The sequence below is a fragment of the Schistocerca piceifrons genome, chromosome 9 (genome assembly GCF_021461385.2).
Source record: "Schistocerca piceifrons isolate TAMUIC-IGC-003096 chromosome 9, iqSchPice1.1, whole genome shotgun sequence".
Taxonomy (NCBI): Eukaryota; Metazoa; Arthropoda; class Insecta; order Orthoptera; family Acrididae; genus Schistocerca; species Schistocerca piceifrons.
In genome coordinates this window covers 118,025,254-118,043,790 of record NC_060146.1, presented here as the reverse complement: position 1 = coordinate 118,043,790, position 18,537 = coordinate 118,025,254, and the positions used below count along the sequence as shown (strand labels likewise).

The 18,537-nt window shown below is 43.3% G+C and overlaps 1 protein-coding gene across 2 annotated transcripts in view; it reads right to left on the bottom strand.

Annotated features, from left to right (window-relative positions):
* The window catches only part of LOC124717231 (gamma-interferon-inducible lysosomal thiol reductase-like), an 84,255-nt gene that overhangs the window by 7,024 nt on the left and 58,694 nt on the right, over nucleotides 1-18,537 (bottom strand). For both annotated transcript variants that reach the window (XM_047244030.1, XM_047244031.1), the window contains 2 exons: nucleotides 10,067-10,213; nucleotides 4,915-4,977 (listed from right to left, as the gene is read on the bottom strand). In XM_047244030.1, coding sequence (XP_047099986.1) covers nucleotides 4,915-4,977; nucleotides 10,067-10,213 — 210 coding nt within the window. The remainder of the gene's footprint in view (nucleotides 1-4,914; nucleotides 4,978-10,066; nucleotides 10,214-18,537) is intronic.

The window sequence follows — 18,537 nt, the reverse complement described above, 5'->3', positions numbered from 1 at the left end:
GAAAAGGTTTCGAAATCCATAATGGCCACAAGACAGGAATTAACAGACTTTGAATGAGGAATGGTACTTGGAAGTACACGCCTGGGACATTCAATTTCGAAAATCATCTGGGAATTCAATATTTTGAGAGTGCCGACAAAACCAAATTTCAGACATTGCCTCTCATCACTGACGACGCAGTTTCTGACGGCCTTCACCTAACGACCGAGAGCAGCGGCGTTTACTTAGAGTCGTCAGTGCTAACAGACAAGCAACACTGCGTGAGATAAACACAGAAATCAATGTGGGACGAGCGATGAACGTATCCATTAGGGCAGTGCGGCGAAATCTGGCATTAATGGGCTACGGTAGCAGACGACCGATGCGAGTACCTTTGCTAACAGCTCGACATCGCCTGCAGCTCCTCTTATGGACTCGTGAGCACTTTGGTTGGACCCTAGACGACTGGAAAAACGTGGCCTGGTAAGATGAGTCCCGATTTCAGCTGGTAAGAGCTGATGGTAGGGTTCGAGTGTGGCATAGACTCCACGAAGTCGTGGACCTAGGTTGTCCACAAGGCACTGTGCAAGGTGGTGGTGGCTCGGTCCACAGTCGTGTAGGCTGTGTTTATATGGAATGGACTTAGTCCGCTGGTCCAAGTGAACCGATCATTGACCGGAAATGGTTATGTTCGGCTACTTGGAGAGCATTTTCAGCCATTCATCGATTTCATGGTCCCAAACGACGATGGAATTTTTATGGATGACAATGCGCCATTCTACCAGGCCACAACTGATCGCAATTGGTTTGAAGAACATTCTGGACAATTCTAGCGAATGATTTGTGGCCACCCAGATCGCCCGACGTGAATCCCATGGAGTATTTATGAGATATAATCGAGAGGTGAGTTCGTGCACAATATCCTGTACTGGCAACGCCTTCACTGTCATGGACGGGTATAGAGGGACCATCGTTCATCATTTCTGCTGGGGGCTTCCAACGACTTGTTGACTCGGTGCCACGTTGAGTTGCTGCACTACACCGGGCAAAAAGAGGTCGGACATGATATTAGCAGGTATCCCATGATTTTTGTCATTTCAGTGTAAACGTTCCTATCCCATCCGTGGATCCTATGGCAACACTAGTCTCATTACACCTTTTCCTGGGAAAGCATCCCAGCCTTTCTGGATGATGTGAAGAAGCAGCTCCGTTAGGGAATTGGTCCAATGCGACCTGTCCCTCTACAGTTAAGTCACAGTTAACGGATGACGCTTAGACGTATGTCGTATGGTGTGAAATCCTAAGGAAAAGACGAACCTGCTGGCCGTAGTGCTTACCCAACGCTATCACAAGCAAAATATTTCCAGATTTTTCAGGAAAAAGCTCGTGGGGTTAACACGAAACAAAATGAGTCAGTAGAGACATCCTCTGACAGAATTCGTAACTTAAACTCGCAAACTTACGAACTGACGCACAATGCAGAGGTGGATAGAGGAAGTAGGGCCGATGATTAAATATCGATGTAGCGATCATTTTCCAAAAATATCGATGTATTTCATCGATATTTTCATCTATATATAGACATACAGATATCAGAATGGCAGTATCGAGTGTCGATATATTTATTTTATATTATATATTTTTTCAAAATCTTTGGTAAATATTTTAATTTCACTTTGTGAATGAGTCTTAGTACTTTTCGAGCTTTCATCACGTCTAATGTTTCTGTTTGGCTGTGTGAAGCAAGTATATGTGGCACAAAAGAAGAAGTCCGATTATTACACCGTGTGTGTGAGAGTGGGGGAGGGGGGGGGGGGAGGGTGAATGGAGTAGTTCCGATGTGAAAGAATAGCGCTGTTCTATTTTTTCACATGGGCATTCTTCGAAAACAGTTACTCAAAATGATGAACAAAAATCTGAATGAAAGGTTGGTCTTTGCGGTAGGCGGAGCCGTGTGAGGGGAAATGCTGACGTAATCGGCGCTCGGTGCCACCAACAGAAACTGCAACGTTTAGCTTCACCACGCAGTTCTGACGCTGCAATCATTTATTTGTCACAGGGAATAATCCTAAAGATGTAAAAGACGTCCAGATCTTGCACTCAGAGAGAAAAGAATTTAAGTTTAACATCTTAGGAGAGCTAGAAATTTTAAACATCTATCTCTAAAGGACGGTCTCATTCTTAACGAACAGCTGCAATTACGCAACAAAAACTTTTTTCAAGGTATAGAGCCGCTCATTAAAACTGTCTGAATGACGAAACTTTTCTCTATGTAGTCTCCTAAACATCGTTTTTCCTTCCAATCTTATGTTTTATCCGTATGTTACCTGAACTGCGTTTTGTGTAAAAAAATATGGTTACGTTATGTTGCAACTTTCATACACCGGTTCCTGTTTGTTACCAGTAGTGTTTCAAATTGTCCTTGCAATGCCTTATTTGCTTGTAAGTTGTCTGTATGTCGATTACTTCCTGCTAGATGGCGCGAAACTGTTTTCGTGTCCACCTCGTGGCTGCCTCGGCGTGTTAGCCGTTTAGTCTGACCCTAGCGGTCGTATTATGCCGCTCTTGGTCCTAAGTGACCTTGCGGTTGTCATATTCCACGGAGTATTTTATATGGTTGACAGTTTGGTTATACCTTTACAGCTTAGTTTTTATTCTTATGACATTTCCGTCTGACGAGAGCACTTTTGCTCGCCGGCCGTTGTGGCCGAGCGGTTGTAGGCGCTTTAGTCGGGAACCGCGCTGCTGCAACGGTTGCAGCTTCGAATCTTGCCTCGGGCATGGTTTTATATGATGTCCTTAGGTTAGTTAGGTTTAATTAGTTCTAAGTCTAGGGGACTGATGACCTCAGATGTTAAGTCCCATAGTGCTTAGAGCCATTTGAACCATTTTTTTTTTAAGCACTTTTGCTCCGGCGTTTTAAACCATGGTGTGACTATATGTAAGTACATTCTGTTTGTACGTAATTTATGGAGGTAATAATATTAAATGTATATCATTTCAGTCCATGTCATATTTTTAGATATTCCATGTAATTTTTTATTCTGATCAAGATCTCCCTAGTGAAATCGAAACCGTGCTCAATTGACAAAATTTTGTGCAACCGAAGTGGCTGTACATACGTCCGTAATTAAAACAGCGTACGGTTGCTGGATCACAGCCAATCAAATGTTTAATACTTTAAATAATATAAAATGATGTTTAGTTCTTCTTGCAGAACGTTTTCCCTCGACTTTCATCGTCATGTGTAAATTACAGAAATTACAACGCAGTACTGTAACAGTTTCCACAGAACAAACGTTATCCTAAAACAAAAAATTAGGTGTACTACAACAAGGTGCAGATGTGATATTTACGTTGATGATATGAATGGCTTATTAAAAATTTTTGTGCATGATACTAATATGTTCAAGGTTTTGTTCACTAAATACTGTTTAGAGTAAAATTAAGACTTTGGAAGTGCAACTGCATTTATTTTCTTCGCCTTCATCAAAAAGAAAAAAACTCCAGTATTACACAAAACAGTTTGGCTGCAATCATGAATCACAACTCTCGACCCGTCCTCACTGGCCTACTTCTGGCAGTACCTCTTCTGCTACATCTGGGGCCTCGCCGAAGTTCTCCTGCTCACTCCTCTAAAAATGGGTTGCCGCTGCAAAAAAGTATACAGGAGAAGTTCTGTGAAGTTTGGAAGACAGGAGATAAGGTACTGGCAGAAGTAGGGCTGTGCTTGGGTAACTCAACCGGTAGCGCATTTTCCTCTGGAGGCAAAGGTGCCAGGTTCGAGTCTCGGACTACCATGCATTTTTGATTTGCAAAGTGTGATTCATTCTGAAAATGGATGTAATGTGTTTCTGAACCATAGAGATAATACATTATCTTGTTTTATGAATCAGGAACGTGTACTGAACGTTTACCTGTTCGTTTTTATTCCTCGTGGAATTTATGGCACAGGACTGTTGCGTGCTTTTTAACTGAAAAAACTCGCATAACAAAGCACAGTAGATACGCGGTGACAATTACTGAACTACATGAAGAAAAACTACGGCGTGCACATGGCGTGCACGCACTTTATTGAACATGTAAACGTCACTGCAGATATTCGGATTTATGTTATGACATGTTCGATATGCCTGCCATCATTGTCGACGACATGGCGCAGACGAAAAGCGAGCAGCTCAGCAATGGTTTTGTGGTTATTGCTGTACACCTTGTCTTTAATATTGCCCTACAAAAAGGAGTCTCATGTGTCCAGATCCGGAGAATACGGTAGCCAATCGAAGCCCATGTCAGTGGCCTCTGGGTACACCAGAGCCAGAATGCGGTCTCCAAAGTGCTCCTCCAGGACATCATACACTCTCCTGCTTCGATGGGGTCGAGCTCCGTCTTGCATGAACCACATCTTGTCGTGGTCAAGGTATCTTCAGATAATGGGGATGAAATCATCTTCCAAAACCTTCACGTACTGTTCGGTAGTCACCGTGCCATCGAGGGATATCCCGTGAATGGTCGTAGCACATCACAAAGTCACCCGTTGAGAGTGAAGAGACTTCTCGATCGCGAAGAGCCGATTCTCAGTCCCTCAAATGCGCCAATTTTGCTTATTGAAGAACCCCTCCAAATGAAAGTGGGCTTCGTCGCTATACCAAACCATGCATGCGCATTCTAACTCCCATCATGCTCCGCGGCCAACCGTGCAGTTTGAGTGTCCTAACCCTAACCGTTCAGAAGTTATGGCGATTTTATTTGGTATAGTTCAATCACTGTAAATCATCCAGAGTTTTTGTCTTCCGAACTCTGGCCGCTTTACGTTTACAGAAGTACAAATGCATAGAAAGAAAATCTCGCAAACAAGGAAGTTCATCACATAAGAATGCTTAGAAGTAGACATGATAGCTAGACACATTGTTCCAATAATGAAAACTTCATACTCACCGGGAAATGTTTGCAAAGTTCGCCCCAGAAGTCGTTTATTGCAGCTAACTGATCGCCCAGTTTCTGAAAATAGACCGAAGGTCAAACCACTCTTATAGAATGATAAGCAAAAGTTGTACATGGTTTCAAAACAACTTGCTCTAGAGAACGGTAATTTTGTAGCACATGCCAAAGACGTTTGCTGATAATGTTCATGTAATTACTCAATTATGCGACCATGGTAATCAGCATATAATTGTATAGTCACACGAACGTAATCAACGCATGTCGTTAGCTTATGCAAAAAAAGACATACAAAACCCATTGCAATGGAAATGGTAAGGATAAAGAACTACCATACATATTTATAATAGTAAGTGTATATCAAGAAATGTTTAAGTTAGGTATTACAACATGCAAGTAATCCTACTAGCTCTTAATTATGAATTAGAAAAGCTACAAATATTAGTGAGCAGAATGGCGAGGAAAATTTTAGCCTAAAAAGAAGCACAGATGCATGGAAATTATAAGAAGCAATAACGTAATTCTTCAGGATAGAGCAGAAGTTGCAAAAACAATAAGGGAAAGAACACTGGTATTTTTTGGAGTTTGTACGGGATGAATCACAATAGGCTGACAAGACAAATCTTCAAGTATCTCTTGGAAACGGACCGAGCGAGGTGGCGCAGTTTCAGCACGCTGGACCCGCAACCAGGAGAACGACGGTTCGAATACCGCTCCGGCCAAGCAGATTTACTTTTTCCGTGACTCCCTTCAATTATTTCAGGCAAACGCCGTGATGTTTCCTTTCAAAGGACAGGGTCGATATTCTTCCCCGTCCTTGGAACATTCCGAGCATAAACTTCGTCTCTAACGACCTCGATGTCGACGGGATATTAAACCTGAATCTTCCTTCTTTTTTCTGGGAAAAGGAAGTAACATCAAATAATTACAAACACACACCACCAAAGCATAAGTAGCAGCAGAAAAATGTTTTCAGAGGGAAAATCTTAAATTTTCAAGGATTGCCAGTCAGGATACGTATAGGAAGACGTAAGAAATGGTTTGAAGAAAGAAAAAAAGGAAATGATGAAAAGATTAATGAGTTCTGGAGGAAAAGAAAGAATAGTAGATGACAGGAAATTACTACTGTCACGTGACGTCTAATTAGCGAAATCGGGGAAAAGCAAATTGTGCAACATAAAAGATTGCATGCTGACTACAATGTGGAAGGACATCAGTACAAGTCAGGCACGAAGGAACTCCATGGTATAGTGAGACAGCTTTAGAAGCTGTCAAGAAGAAGAGTAACGCATGGAGCGAATGGTTCAAAATGGGAACGGGACATAACAGAGACAATTGGAAACGACTGAGCAGGGCAGCAAGGGAAAACGATAGAACTGGGTAAGATGTCTTGGGAAAAATTCACAAAAGAAATAGAAGAAAATAGGAAGAGAAAGGATGACAAGAAGATATTATGCTGCAAATTAGGTAACACAACGAATCAAAACAGAAAATACTTCAGAAGTCATCAACAAAGAGGAAAACCTATATGGGGGGGAAGAGAAAGCTTTGAAAGTGTGGACTGAATATTTCCAAAAATTATATGAAGGACAGGATGAAACAAATACACTTCATAACACAGAGGGAGACGAAAGAAATGTAACCATCATAGAGGAAACAGAAAGATAAGATCTGCAGAAGTTGAACTGCAAAGCTCCAGGAGTAGATGATATTATAGTGGAAATGAACAAAGCCGCACGGCCTGTCGGAATTCAGTGGCTATATAGAGTGAGGAGGATAGTATGGACATATGGAAGGATTCCTGATGGCTGGAGAATGGCAATTATTGTACCTACTTCTAAGATGGGTAACAAGGCGCTCTGTGAGAATTACAGAGGGTTGCACTACTGTGCTCCTGCATGAAGATTTATGATAATTTTACAGAAAATGAGGAATAAGATAGAACCACAATTAAGACAAGACTAACAACAAGGATTTCGACCTAGAAGATCAACTGTAGATGCCATATATGCAGCCAGACAGGTTGCAGAAAAGAAATGGGAATGTGGCACATAGTAGTTTCATTCACAGATATAAAGAAGTTTTATGACACTCTTAGAATAGAAGGACTGAGTAGACTGGAACTGTCAAATGGAATGCAACTGAGAATCACAAACATGCACAAGAAATGCCTTAGTTATGTTATAACAGAAGGTAGTAAAGAAATGGTTTATATCGAACAGGGAGGTTCGGCAAAGACGTATGCTCTCACCCGTGTAGTTATGGGCAACATCATAGGGAAAGTTCGCCAAGGGCCAACAGCAGATGGTATCAAAATCATAATGCGATGATGTGGGAAGACAATGAGCAGAAATTGGAAGAACAACTAAACGCATGACAGAGAGTAATTGAAGAGGCAGGCATGGAAATAAGCTTAACAATACGTGAAGTAATAAAAATCGACATGAAAAATGAGAAAAAGAAGGATGTAACTTGCAACGGAAAATTATTAAGAAAATATATGCTTTCGAGTATCTAGGAAATAAATTAAATAAGAAAGGAAACATCGAGGATGAAATTTCGGAGAGAACAGAAAATTATTCGAAATTTTACTATTGTGTATTGGACATAATCATAAATGGAAAAGCACCTGCCAAAGCAAAGATCATGATGTACAAGTCAAATTATTTGCCAGTTTTGAGCTATGGATCAGAAGGCTGGACTTGGACAAAGAAAAATTTGAGGTGAATGCAAGCGACAGAGATGTACTTGCCATGAGAGATCCTGGTTAAGATGACAAGGGACAGGATAAGGAATGAAATAATACGAAACACCCTGCAGATGAAGTCCCTAAGAGGAACCATGAGGAGCAGTAGTGTTAAATGGTTTGGCCACATAAAAAGAATGGGACCAGAAAGACTTCGGAGAAGAGTCCTAGAATGGACAGAATCTGGATGAAGACCACGAAAAAGATGAAGAGACCAGGTGAAGGATGATGTGAACTGTAGAGGACTGCCTTGGAAGGAGATGCCAAACTCTGGGAGCATGGAAGCATAGAAGAGAAGAAGTAGAAGAAGAATATAAATTGGGTAATTAACAAGACCTTATGCCGGCCGCGGTGGTCTCGCGGTTCTAGGCGCGCAGTCCGGAACTGTGCGACTGCTACGGTCGCAGGTTCGAATCCTGCCTCGGGCATGGATGTGTGTGATGTCCTTAGGTTAGTTAGGTTTAAGTAGTTCTAAGTTCTAGGGGACTAATGACCACGGCAGTTGAGTCCCATAGTGCTCAGAGCCATTTTTTGAACAAGACCTTATCACAAAGTGCCTTTGCATTGTGCTAAGTAGACAATATATACAATAAGAATCCGCTGTAGATGGTCATGTGCTCGCTACTAGCTCAGCAATAAAACAAGTACACCTCATCTATGCATCGTCTGCCCAAAAAGTCCCGATACCGATTTTTTTACTGGTGGAGAGGAGACGTCAGCGCAGTGACTACGGTGGCAGCTTGAACTAACAACTGCAAACAACAGACATGTGTATTCGACCATTCAGTTGGGAGAAGGCAGTGTTAAGTTGTGGACTTGCGGCCGTAGTGTACTAGTGATGTTGTGTTATAAATCGCCATGGAGCAAGGAACAGAACACCCCAAGTACAGAATAAAAGACATTCTTCATAACGTTTTGAAGAAGAGAAAAGTGAAAAGCTAACCCCGCACACCTTGACTTCCATTCAAATATAACGACGCGTGGACGCCAACCACGACTTGACTGAATTGCAAAACGCGAACATTTTATTTTTGGAAAAAGTCATCACTGGTGAAGAGACTTGTTGTTGTCATGTTACCAATACGGACCCACCACATAACGACATAGTGTGGAAATTCATATGAAGGCTCAATGCTTTGACGACAAAACTGACATTCAAGTCAATGTGGCGTGCGAGTCAGACGACTTCTGACGTTTCGCAAGGGTGTGTCAACGTTCTTTGTGTTCCACTAAAGTGTGAGGGAATTAATTACAACACGTGAAGCATTAAAAACGCAGTCTTAGCTTTTCTCTATTTTTCACTGAACCTGTCTCACAACTTTTTTTCCCTTTATTGAGTTTCGATTCCCTCCGAAGGGGGCGGGCTGGCAGCAGCTTAGTACGCTGCTCTTCAGCCTACAGAATTTTTAAAACATAAGAAGAAGATAATAAACAATAAAAGCAAGCGATAAAAACGGTGACTTAAATTGTAAAATGGCGGAAAATTGTGGAAGTTAAAACATAAAACAAAGGGTGGCGATGCTAATAAAATACCCAGGAAGCAGACAGGTAGAATAGTGGACAGACAATTAAAAAAACACGTCGACAGTCTGGTTTCTGTTCGCAATCACACCCAGCGACAGTATGATTTCCCTTCGCAACACTTTGGAAAAGACGCACAACGCTTAACACTCACTTGAAACACTGCACTTAAAAAAAATGTTCAAATGTGTGTGAAATCCTATGGGACTTAACTGCTAAGGTCATCTGTCCCTAAGCTTACACACTACTTAACCTAAATTATCCTAAGGACAAACACACACACCCATGCCCGAGGGAGGACTCGAACCTCCGCAGGGACCAGCCGCACAGTCCGCGACTGCAGCGCCTAAGACCACTCGGCTAATCCCGCGCGGCTGCACTTAAACTTGGCACGAAGATGACAGGGAAGATGGGGGGGACCTGGACAAGATGAGGGGAAAAGAAGGGGGATGAGAGGAAAAACCAAATGGGGGGGGGGGGGGAACCGACGGAGGGAGGACTCATAAGGAGGCAGGGCAGATGGAGTGGGGAAAGGCAGAGGAGGGGAATGCAAAAGGACTCGGGGGAGAGAAGAGTGGCAGAGAGGGCAGGCGGGGAAAAAACAGGACGGAAGGGGGGGGGGGAGGAAGCCTGGGAAAAGGACAGAGGAAGGGAGGGGAATCTCATAACTTTTTGGACTGACGGATTATGTTCAGTAACATAATATATTTCAACTAGAGAGTGTTTTACTAAAAAGACACCGTAGTAGGCAGTTATTAGCTGAATACGCTCTGCTTTGTACCCAAGTAGTCCCGCATGATAAACCTGGCAAAATAAACTCGTGTGGTGCACTGTAGCGCTTTAATGTGTTCAGTCTCGCGACGCGACAGCTGTCCGACTTACCCTGTTGAATGTGATGGCTGGTACGCCTTCCATCTCAGGGCCTAGGGCCTCTGTCAAGTCGCCATTGGCCTTCAGCAATTCAGTCCCCTCTCTTCCCCTCGAACACTTCAGTATCGGCTTCCACGGAATACCCGTCAATTGGGCGCACTAGAACCAGAGAAAAACGAAGAGTTTGTACAGTTTGGATATTTAATAATGGCAGAACAAGAACTATGTGCTGAAATAAACATAAAGGACAAAAGAAAAAAAAGTAACCAGTGAAAGCCTGAATTTGACACCGCATCGACAGAAAGGATTCAAAATCTTCATCTAAATATTTACTCCACAAGACACAATGAGGCATGATTTAATTCCTTTCGCGGATAGTGCGCGCCAGCAACGACGATCGGCAGATACGCAGGATGGTTATGAAAAATGCAATGAGCGTACGGCATTGTGGGCCGGCAGTCCCCCATTTAGGGAAGTTCGGCCGCCAAGAGCAAGTACTTATTACATTCGACGCCACATTGGGCGACTTGAGCTTCAGAGATGGGGATGAAATGATGATGAGGACAACACCCAGTGCCTGAGCGGAGAAAATCTCCTGCCCCAGCCGGGAATCAACTCGGGCCCCTTGGCGTAGCATTCCGTCTCGCTGACCACTCAACTAATGTGGGCAGACAGAATGGTTATAATTAACCCTTACAGACCCCTGACTACAATTGTGAACATTAAATTTTACTGTGTCCTGGATGCAATAGAAGTATTTTTTACCAATGGTAACCTGAAGCATACATTTGTCAGTTCGATCTTTCCTTCATGTGCAAGTGCTGCCAACTGTTGGGCTTCACTGAGAAAATATCAGGAAGACAGCGTAGCAACTGATGAAAAACATTATACAGTGTTGTGATTCAAATGGCTCTGAGCACTATGGGACTTAACTTCTAAGGTCATCAGTCCCCTAGAACTACTTAAACCTAACTAACCTAAGGACATCACACACATCCATGCTCGAAGCAGGATTCGAACGTACGACCGTAGCGGTCGCGCGGTTCCAGACTGCAGCACCTAGAACCGCTCGGCCACTCCGGCCAGCATACAGGGTTGTGTTTGGTTCGATATATTGCACCGTATGTTCGAATATTGTTATTGTTATTTTGTATGATAATTACTGAATGAACATTTTACTATTTATTACAATAGAGAAAATTTCGTAATTAGTTATTTTGGTCAATATAATGAAGTCAAATATGCGAAATATGTTTCGAAAACGGGTATAGAGCTTTGTATAAAACTTGCATATAAAATCTTTAAAAAATCATCTAAAAGCATTCATTACTACATAAATAAAAATTTTCCTTCCTCCAGAAAAAAGTCGGGTCTGAAAGGGTTAAAGTTTCGTTACTTCAGCCAGTGTAGACGGAAAACTACACTCATGTTCAGAAAAAACAGAACACTTTGAACGACTATAGACAGAACACTCATATTCACAGGACATGTACATCAGTATGTTCTATAGAAATGATTAGCATTTCAGTCATCTCGGTTAAGCATGTGTCCTGCTGCCTAACAGGCACAGGGTTCACCATGGGCCCTGATAAGTTGTTCCATGCGTTATGGCATCAACTGACCCATATAAGGCTCGAACGGCGCCCTGTTGTATACCTACCCATGACGAATTATCACCTGGTTCGAAAGTTCATCTGTGTTGGTTGGCTTGGGTCACAATGCTGCATCCGTCGTTTCACCATATCCCACACGTTTGCGAATGGCGACAAGTCTGGTGATCTGGCGGGCCAGAGATAAAGGCTGACGTCCTGTGACCCCAAGATGGCACATGTTCGTGCAGCAATATGTGATCGTGCATTGTCTTGCTGATAAATAGTGACTGGGTTGTCGTGCGGCAAGGAAATGGGTGCGGGTCGCAGAATGTCATTCACGTAAGTTACTCTGGTCACAGTGCCCTGAACACTCACTAACTGTGATTTTTGGTTGTGTACAGTAGCAGCCCACACCACAACGCCTCGAGTTTGCGGTATATGTCTTGTGCGAATGCAGTCACTGTGATGCCGCTCCACCTCCCTGGGGCGAACCAAAATGCGGCCATTATTTTCAATCAAACAGAACCTGGATTCGTCCGATAAGACTATCTGATGCCATTTCTGTCCCCAGTGACGTCGTTCCATTCACCATTGCCATCTAGTGTGTTTCTGCTCATTTGTTAATGGTAGTCGGAGAAATTGATGATGTGCACGTAACCCAAGCCATAATAAACGACGGCGGACTCTCACCGCTGATAGTGTACGATGTGTTACACTGTAGCGCCGAGCAGGACGCAGATCTGTCCTGCAGTGCCATTCTGATGAGGTGTCCATCTTCTCGGGAGTGGTCTGGGTGGCGCGACCTGACCCATCTCGTCGTGTTCAACGGCCTTCCGCGAATCATTCTGCTCTCACCCGTTGCACTGCCGAAAGACTTCGTCCCACACGAGCACCAGTTTCCCGGATGGATGCGTCACAGTTTCTCATTCCAACAAACTCTCTTTCAAACTTATTGATTTGACAGTGCAGTTCGCGCAAACGTCTGCAAGGCATCCTGCACGTCTGTTCAAGTAACACTGATACATCACCTTCGGTTTATAGCGACAAGGAGAGCCGCACGCACATTTTACCTGTACGTGGTGTTACGCCGTGATATCGATGTTGACCTTGAAACATGGGGCCGGCATGCTTCACATGCTAATCCTTTCTGCAGAGCATACCAATGTACAAGTCCTGTGAATATAAGCGTCTTATATCTAGTAGTTCAAGGTGTTCCGTTTTTTTCCTGAATATGAGTGTATTTTCCGTTGGGTACTCAACATTATAGGAACGATGTTCAGGTTGTGCACTGCAGGCTTTGCATTGTCATTTAGTGTAATTCTGAGTGCCGGATTTCAGAGTGCACATCTGTTTTCGGCTCATCTAAACGAACTCTCACGTTGTGATTGGAGATTATTTGTCTTCCTACTGGCTTTTAAAAACGTCGCTAAGCAAGGACACAAGTATTTTGTGTGCAATGAAGCTGAGAAGAAGTACTGGACTTAAGAGTAAATCGTAAATTTCTTTTATTTGACTGTCAATAAACAGATGTGTTTCGGCATAACGACAGGCGCCGGCACGAAGATCAAGGGCGATACAGCAGAGAGGGCTGTGAGACGACGTCAGCCAGTAGTATGCTGACGAGGACGTCACCACGACAAGAGCGGCCTCTACACGATGAGAACAAAAGCGACGCGCCACCTAACCTCGGCTGCAGTAGAAGACCAGCACTGGAAGACGAGCCGTCACTTGTGAACAGTATCATTCACTATCATGGAAATTGTATACATTGAAGGACACTGATTATTTGCATGTCACCAACTGCTTGCGACTAATCTTTCTACAAACGCCAAGTTAAGTATTTTCAATCTACTTTATTGTAACAAAAACCATTAATGTGATTTGGTTGAGTTGTTGTTTAGCTATTCGAGAAAGCAGCAGTCTAGGCACCCTATATTACTCCAGTGGGCAGGATACCACAAGACGAAAAGAAATGGACTATCTGCTCAAAATTATCCGGACATCTGTTAGTCGACTTTGTGACTGCTTTGGCTCCACTGGGGAGAATTCCAGGAAGGTACTTGAATGTCTGTGGCGAAATGGCGGCTCGTTATTCCTTACGGGCTGAAACCACAGGAGATAGAGGTGTTGGTTACTTTGGTCTGGACTTTGTAACTCATCCAAAAGATGTTACATTGGGGTAGGGTGGGGATTCTGGGCAGGAAAATCCATTTCAGGAATGTTATTATTCACAAACCATTGCCCCACCCATGCAACTTTCTACATCTACATCCATACTCCGCAAGCCACCTGACGGTGTGTGGCGGAGGGTACCCTGAGTACCTCTATCGGTTCTCCCTTCTATTCCAGTCTCGTATTGTTCGTGGAAAGAAGGATTGTCGGTATGCTTCTGTGTGGACTCTAATCTCTCTCATTTTATCCTCATGGTCTCTTCGCGAGATATATGTAGGAGGGAGCAATATACTGCTTGACTCTTCGGTGAAGGTATGTTCTCGAGACTTCAACAAAAGCCCGTACCGAGCTACTGAGCGTCTCTCCTGCAGAGTCTTCCACTGGAGTTTATCTATCATCTCCGTAACGCTTACGCGATTACTAAATGATCCTGTAACGAAGCGCGCTGCTCTCCGTTGGATCTTCTCTATCTCTTCTATCAACCCTATCTGGTACGGATCCCACACTGCTGAGCAGTACTCAAGCAGTGGGCGAACAAGCGTACTGTAACCTACTTCTTTTGTTTTCGGATTGCATTTCCTTAGGGTTCTTCCAATGAATCTCAGTCTGGCATCTGCTTTACCAACGATCAACTTTATATGATCATTCCATTTTAAATCACTCCTAATGCGTACTCCCAGATAATTTATGGAATTAACTGCTTCCAGTTGCTGACCTGCTATTTTGTGCTTGTGCGTCAATTCGCTGCAGATCCTCCTGCATTTCAGTACAATTTTCCATTGTTGCAACCTCTCGATACATCACAGCATCATCTGCGAAAAGCCTCAGTGAACTTCCGATGTCATCCACCAGGTCATTTATGTATATTGTGAATAGCAACGGTCCTACGACACTCCCCTGCGGCACACCTGAAATCACTCTTTCTTCGGAAGACTTCTCTCCATTGAGAATGACATGTTGCGTTCTGTTATCTAGGAACTCTTCAATCCAATCACACAATTGGTCTGATAGTCCATATGCTCTTACTTTGTTCATTAAACGACTGTGGGGAACTGTATCGAACGCCTTGCGGAAGTCAAGAAACACGGCATCTACCTGTGAACCCGTGTCTATGGCCCTCTGAGTCTCGTGGACGAATAGCGCGAGCTCGGTTTCACACGACCGTGTTTTTCGAAACCCATGCCGATTCCTACAGAGTAGATTTCTAGTCTCCAGAAAAGTCATTATACTCGAACGTAATACGTGTTCCAAAATTCTACAACTGATCGACGTCTATAGTTCTGCACATCTGTTCGACGTCCCTTCTTGAAAACGGGGATGACCTGTGCCCTTTTCCAATCCTTTGTAACGCTACGCTCTTCTAGAGACCTACGGTACACCGCTGCAAGAAGCGGGGCAAGTTCCTTCGCGTACTCTGTGTAAAATCGAACTGGTATCCCATCAGGTCCAGCGGCCTTTCCTCTTTCGAGCGATTTTAATTGTTTCTCTATCCCTCTGTCGTCTATTTCGATATCTACCATTTTGTCATCTGTGCGACTTTATGACAAGGGGCGTTGTCATGCTGGTAGAGACAATCCTCGCCCCTGAACCGTTCCTGTACACAATGTTGTCAAATGTATTCATAAGCTTCCACATTAAGCATTTCCTTAAGTGCAGTAAGGGGACCACATTGAAGCCACGAAAAATACCCGCATACCGTAACACTGCCTTCTCCACACTTCAAAGCTGCCACTACAGCTGATGGCACGTGACGTTCTCCAGGAATTCGACAAAACCACATCCTGCTATCGGTTTACCACAGGGTACAGCGTTATTCATCGCTCCAAATCATTCGTTTGCAATCATCCACTGTCTTGTAGCGTCACTCTTTACACCACATCAAGCATCACATAGTGCTGATTGCAGAAATGTGTGGCTTATGAGAAGATGCTCGACCACGACTCCTTCCCTTTAACTTCCCGTGCACAGTCATTGTGCCATCTGGATTTCAAGTAGCAGTTTGGAACTCACGAGTGACTTCATGCGATTTCTTACGACCACCCTCCGCAGTGCTCGATGGTCCCCATCCACTACCACACGATATCTGCCTTAGCTTGGTTTACTCGTGGTCCTTCCTTCGTGTGAAGCAATATATTGTCCGAGTCTTCGCGGAAAGTGCTGTCTCGAAAGTTCAACAGTAAATCTCCCTGTTGATGCACAACGCCTCTCTTGTAATGTTGCGAAGGGGGTTTATTGAGCATATCTGTAACGATCCCGTGACGAAACGTGCCGCTCTTTGTTGGATCTTCTCTATGTCTTCTACAGTCCTACCTGGTAAGGATTCCAGAGAGGCGAACAATACACAATAATTGGTCAAACAAGCGCCTTATAAGCTACTTCCGTCTTGGATGAGTGACATCTCCTTACCATTCTCCCTATGCATCTCACTCTGGCATCTGCTTTGCCTACTATTTGCTATATGTGGTCATTCCGCTAAAGGTCGCACTGGATAGTTACTCCTAGATATTTTACGGATGTTATTGTTTCCAGCAATTTGTTGTCAACATTGTAGTTGTGTAGTAGTGGATTCCTTTTCCTATGTATGCGCAATATGTTATATTTTAGGATCAATTCTCTGCCGGTCATTATGCAAATCGGCAGTTCTGTGGCTTTGCTACTTTCTTATGCTCAACCACACCACCTGTGATCCATCTTAGAGAGCTTCCGACGCTTTTTACTAGATCGTTTATTTATGTTTTGAGCAGTAATGGTCCTGTCTCGCTTCGTTGGGGTACTTCGGTAATTACATATACATCTGTTGATTTTGTTCCGTTAAGAGCGATGTGTTGAATTCTATCTGCAAGGGACTTTTGAATCCAGTTGCAAATCCGGTCCGATACTTGATGGGCTCGATCTTTTTTGACTAAACGGCAGTGCGGGATGATACCAAGAGCCTTCCTGTAGTCAAGGAACACGGCATAAACCTAAGTGCCGTTGCCTACAGCAATATGCATATCATGGAGGTACAGAGCAAGCTCAGTTTCGCGAGTGTTAATAATTTGTTTTATCTCATTACGAGATTTTCTAGTCGAAACGTTATGTAATACCTTCTTTCCTTAATTCCAGTCAACGATCACAGACAAATTGTCGTAAGACTTCTATGGATAATAACCATCCGTAAAAAACACAAGACATCTTGTATTATCCTGATTAAGCCAAAGTGATGTCGTAATGAAGTCTTAACAAAGTTAGGTGTAATAATACAATGCAGAACAGGCCAGAGTTCTGGGAAAATCACGATGTGAACAGCGGCACTGTTACACTGACTGTACTATAATACACAACTCTGTTTACATCTCACAATGAGCCAACTTTGAAAGGTTGGTTCAAATGGCTCTGAGCACTATGGGACTTAACTGCTGAGGTTATCAGTTCTCTAGAACTTAGAACTACTTAAACCTAACTAACCGAAGGACATCACACACATCCACGCCCGAGGCAGGATTCGAACCTGCGACCGTAGCGGTCGCGCGGCTCCATACTGTAGCGCCTAGGACCGCTCGGCCACTCCGGCCGGCCTTTGAAAGGAAATCAATGTTTGTGATCATTCTCAGGAATTAAAGAAAGGAATTCCATACTTCCAGGATATGTTGGCGTCTATGTCGCAGCTTGTAAAAGGAGTGTCGCAATGTTAGAAGAGTTATTGCTTCAGTGGTTTTTCACAATCCTGGTAATCTGGGTGGGTGTATATCAACAGTTTTGCAAGTGTTAGCGAGTACGATTTGCAAACATCGTTTCTTGAGCTGTACCCTTCCTGCTCCTTGTGAGATCTGTGACATCCAAAACATATTATTAATGTACTTATAGCTTGACTTCACCGTCCTGACGAACTCGTTACATATAATTTTAAAATTAGGCCAGGTAGAGCTAAAATAGTTACACTTGATTGAATGACCAATTCCTACGGCACAAAAGACTTTTAAATACAAGTGTTAAAACTTAAAATATAGAACCCAATGAAAAGTGCAGTGGTCCTCTGTAGCTGTAGCAATTTAGGTCGATTAGAGTCTCACATAACCGGTTTGGCAGCTTTTAAGTCGCATCTTCTGGTGTATTTAAATGCCATGTCATATCATATAGAGAACTGTTACAGAATGCCGCAGAGTAAGAGTTGCTGTGACTAGATAAAGGTCTCGGCCTTCCTCAATTGATAAAAACCATCATAAATAATGAATGTCCAGTCTGTGATAAAATCGCTAACTGTCATCACTTTACCAATCCGAGTATTTTCCTGTGGGCCTACGTCAGGAAACGAGGAGCATTGAGTGGGACTGTAATCGACTTAAATAACTACGGCTACAGACGACTACTGCACTTTTCATTCAGTTTTATGTTTTAAGTTTAACACCTGTATTAAAACATCTGTTGTACTAGACGAATTGGTCAGTCAAGCATTCTGAAGAAATCAGACCGCTGAGCTTCAGACACCATTCTTGTAAAACAACTGATGCTCGGAAATCAGAAAGCAGAAATTTGAGTGGCGTAGCTCTGGCCTTATGTTAACACGACAGAGAATATTGGTTTCCGCTAGTTGTAGAGTATATAGTCTGATAAGCCAAAACGTTACGGCTACTGCCCACCACCGAGCTAAGTGGTGCAGTGGTCAGCACACTGGACTCGCATTTGGGAGAAGGACGGTTCATACCCACGTCCCGCCATCCTGATTTAAGTTTTCTGTGA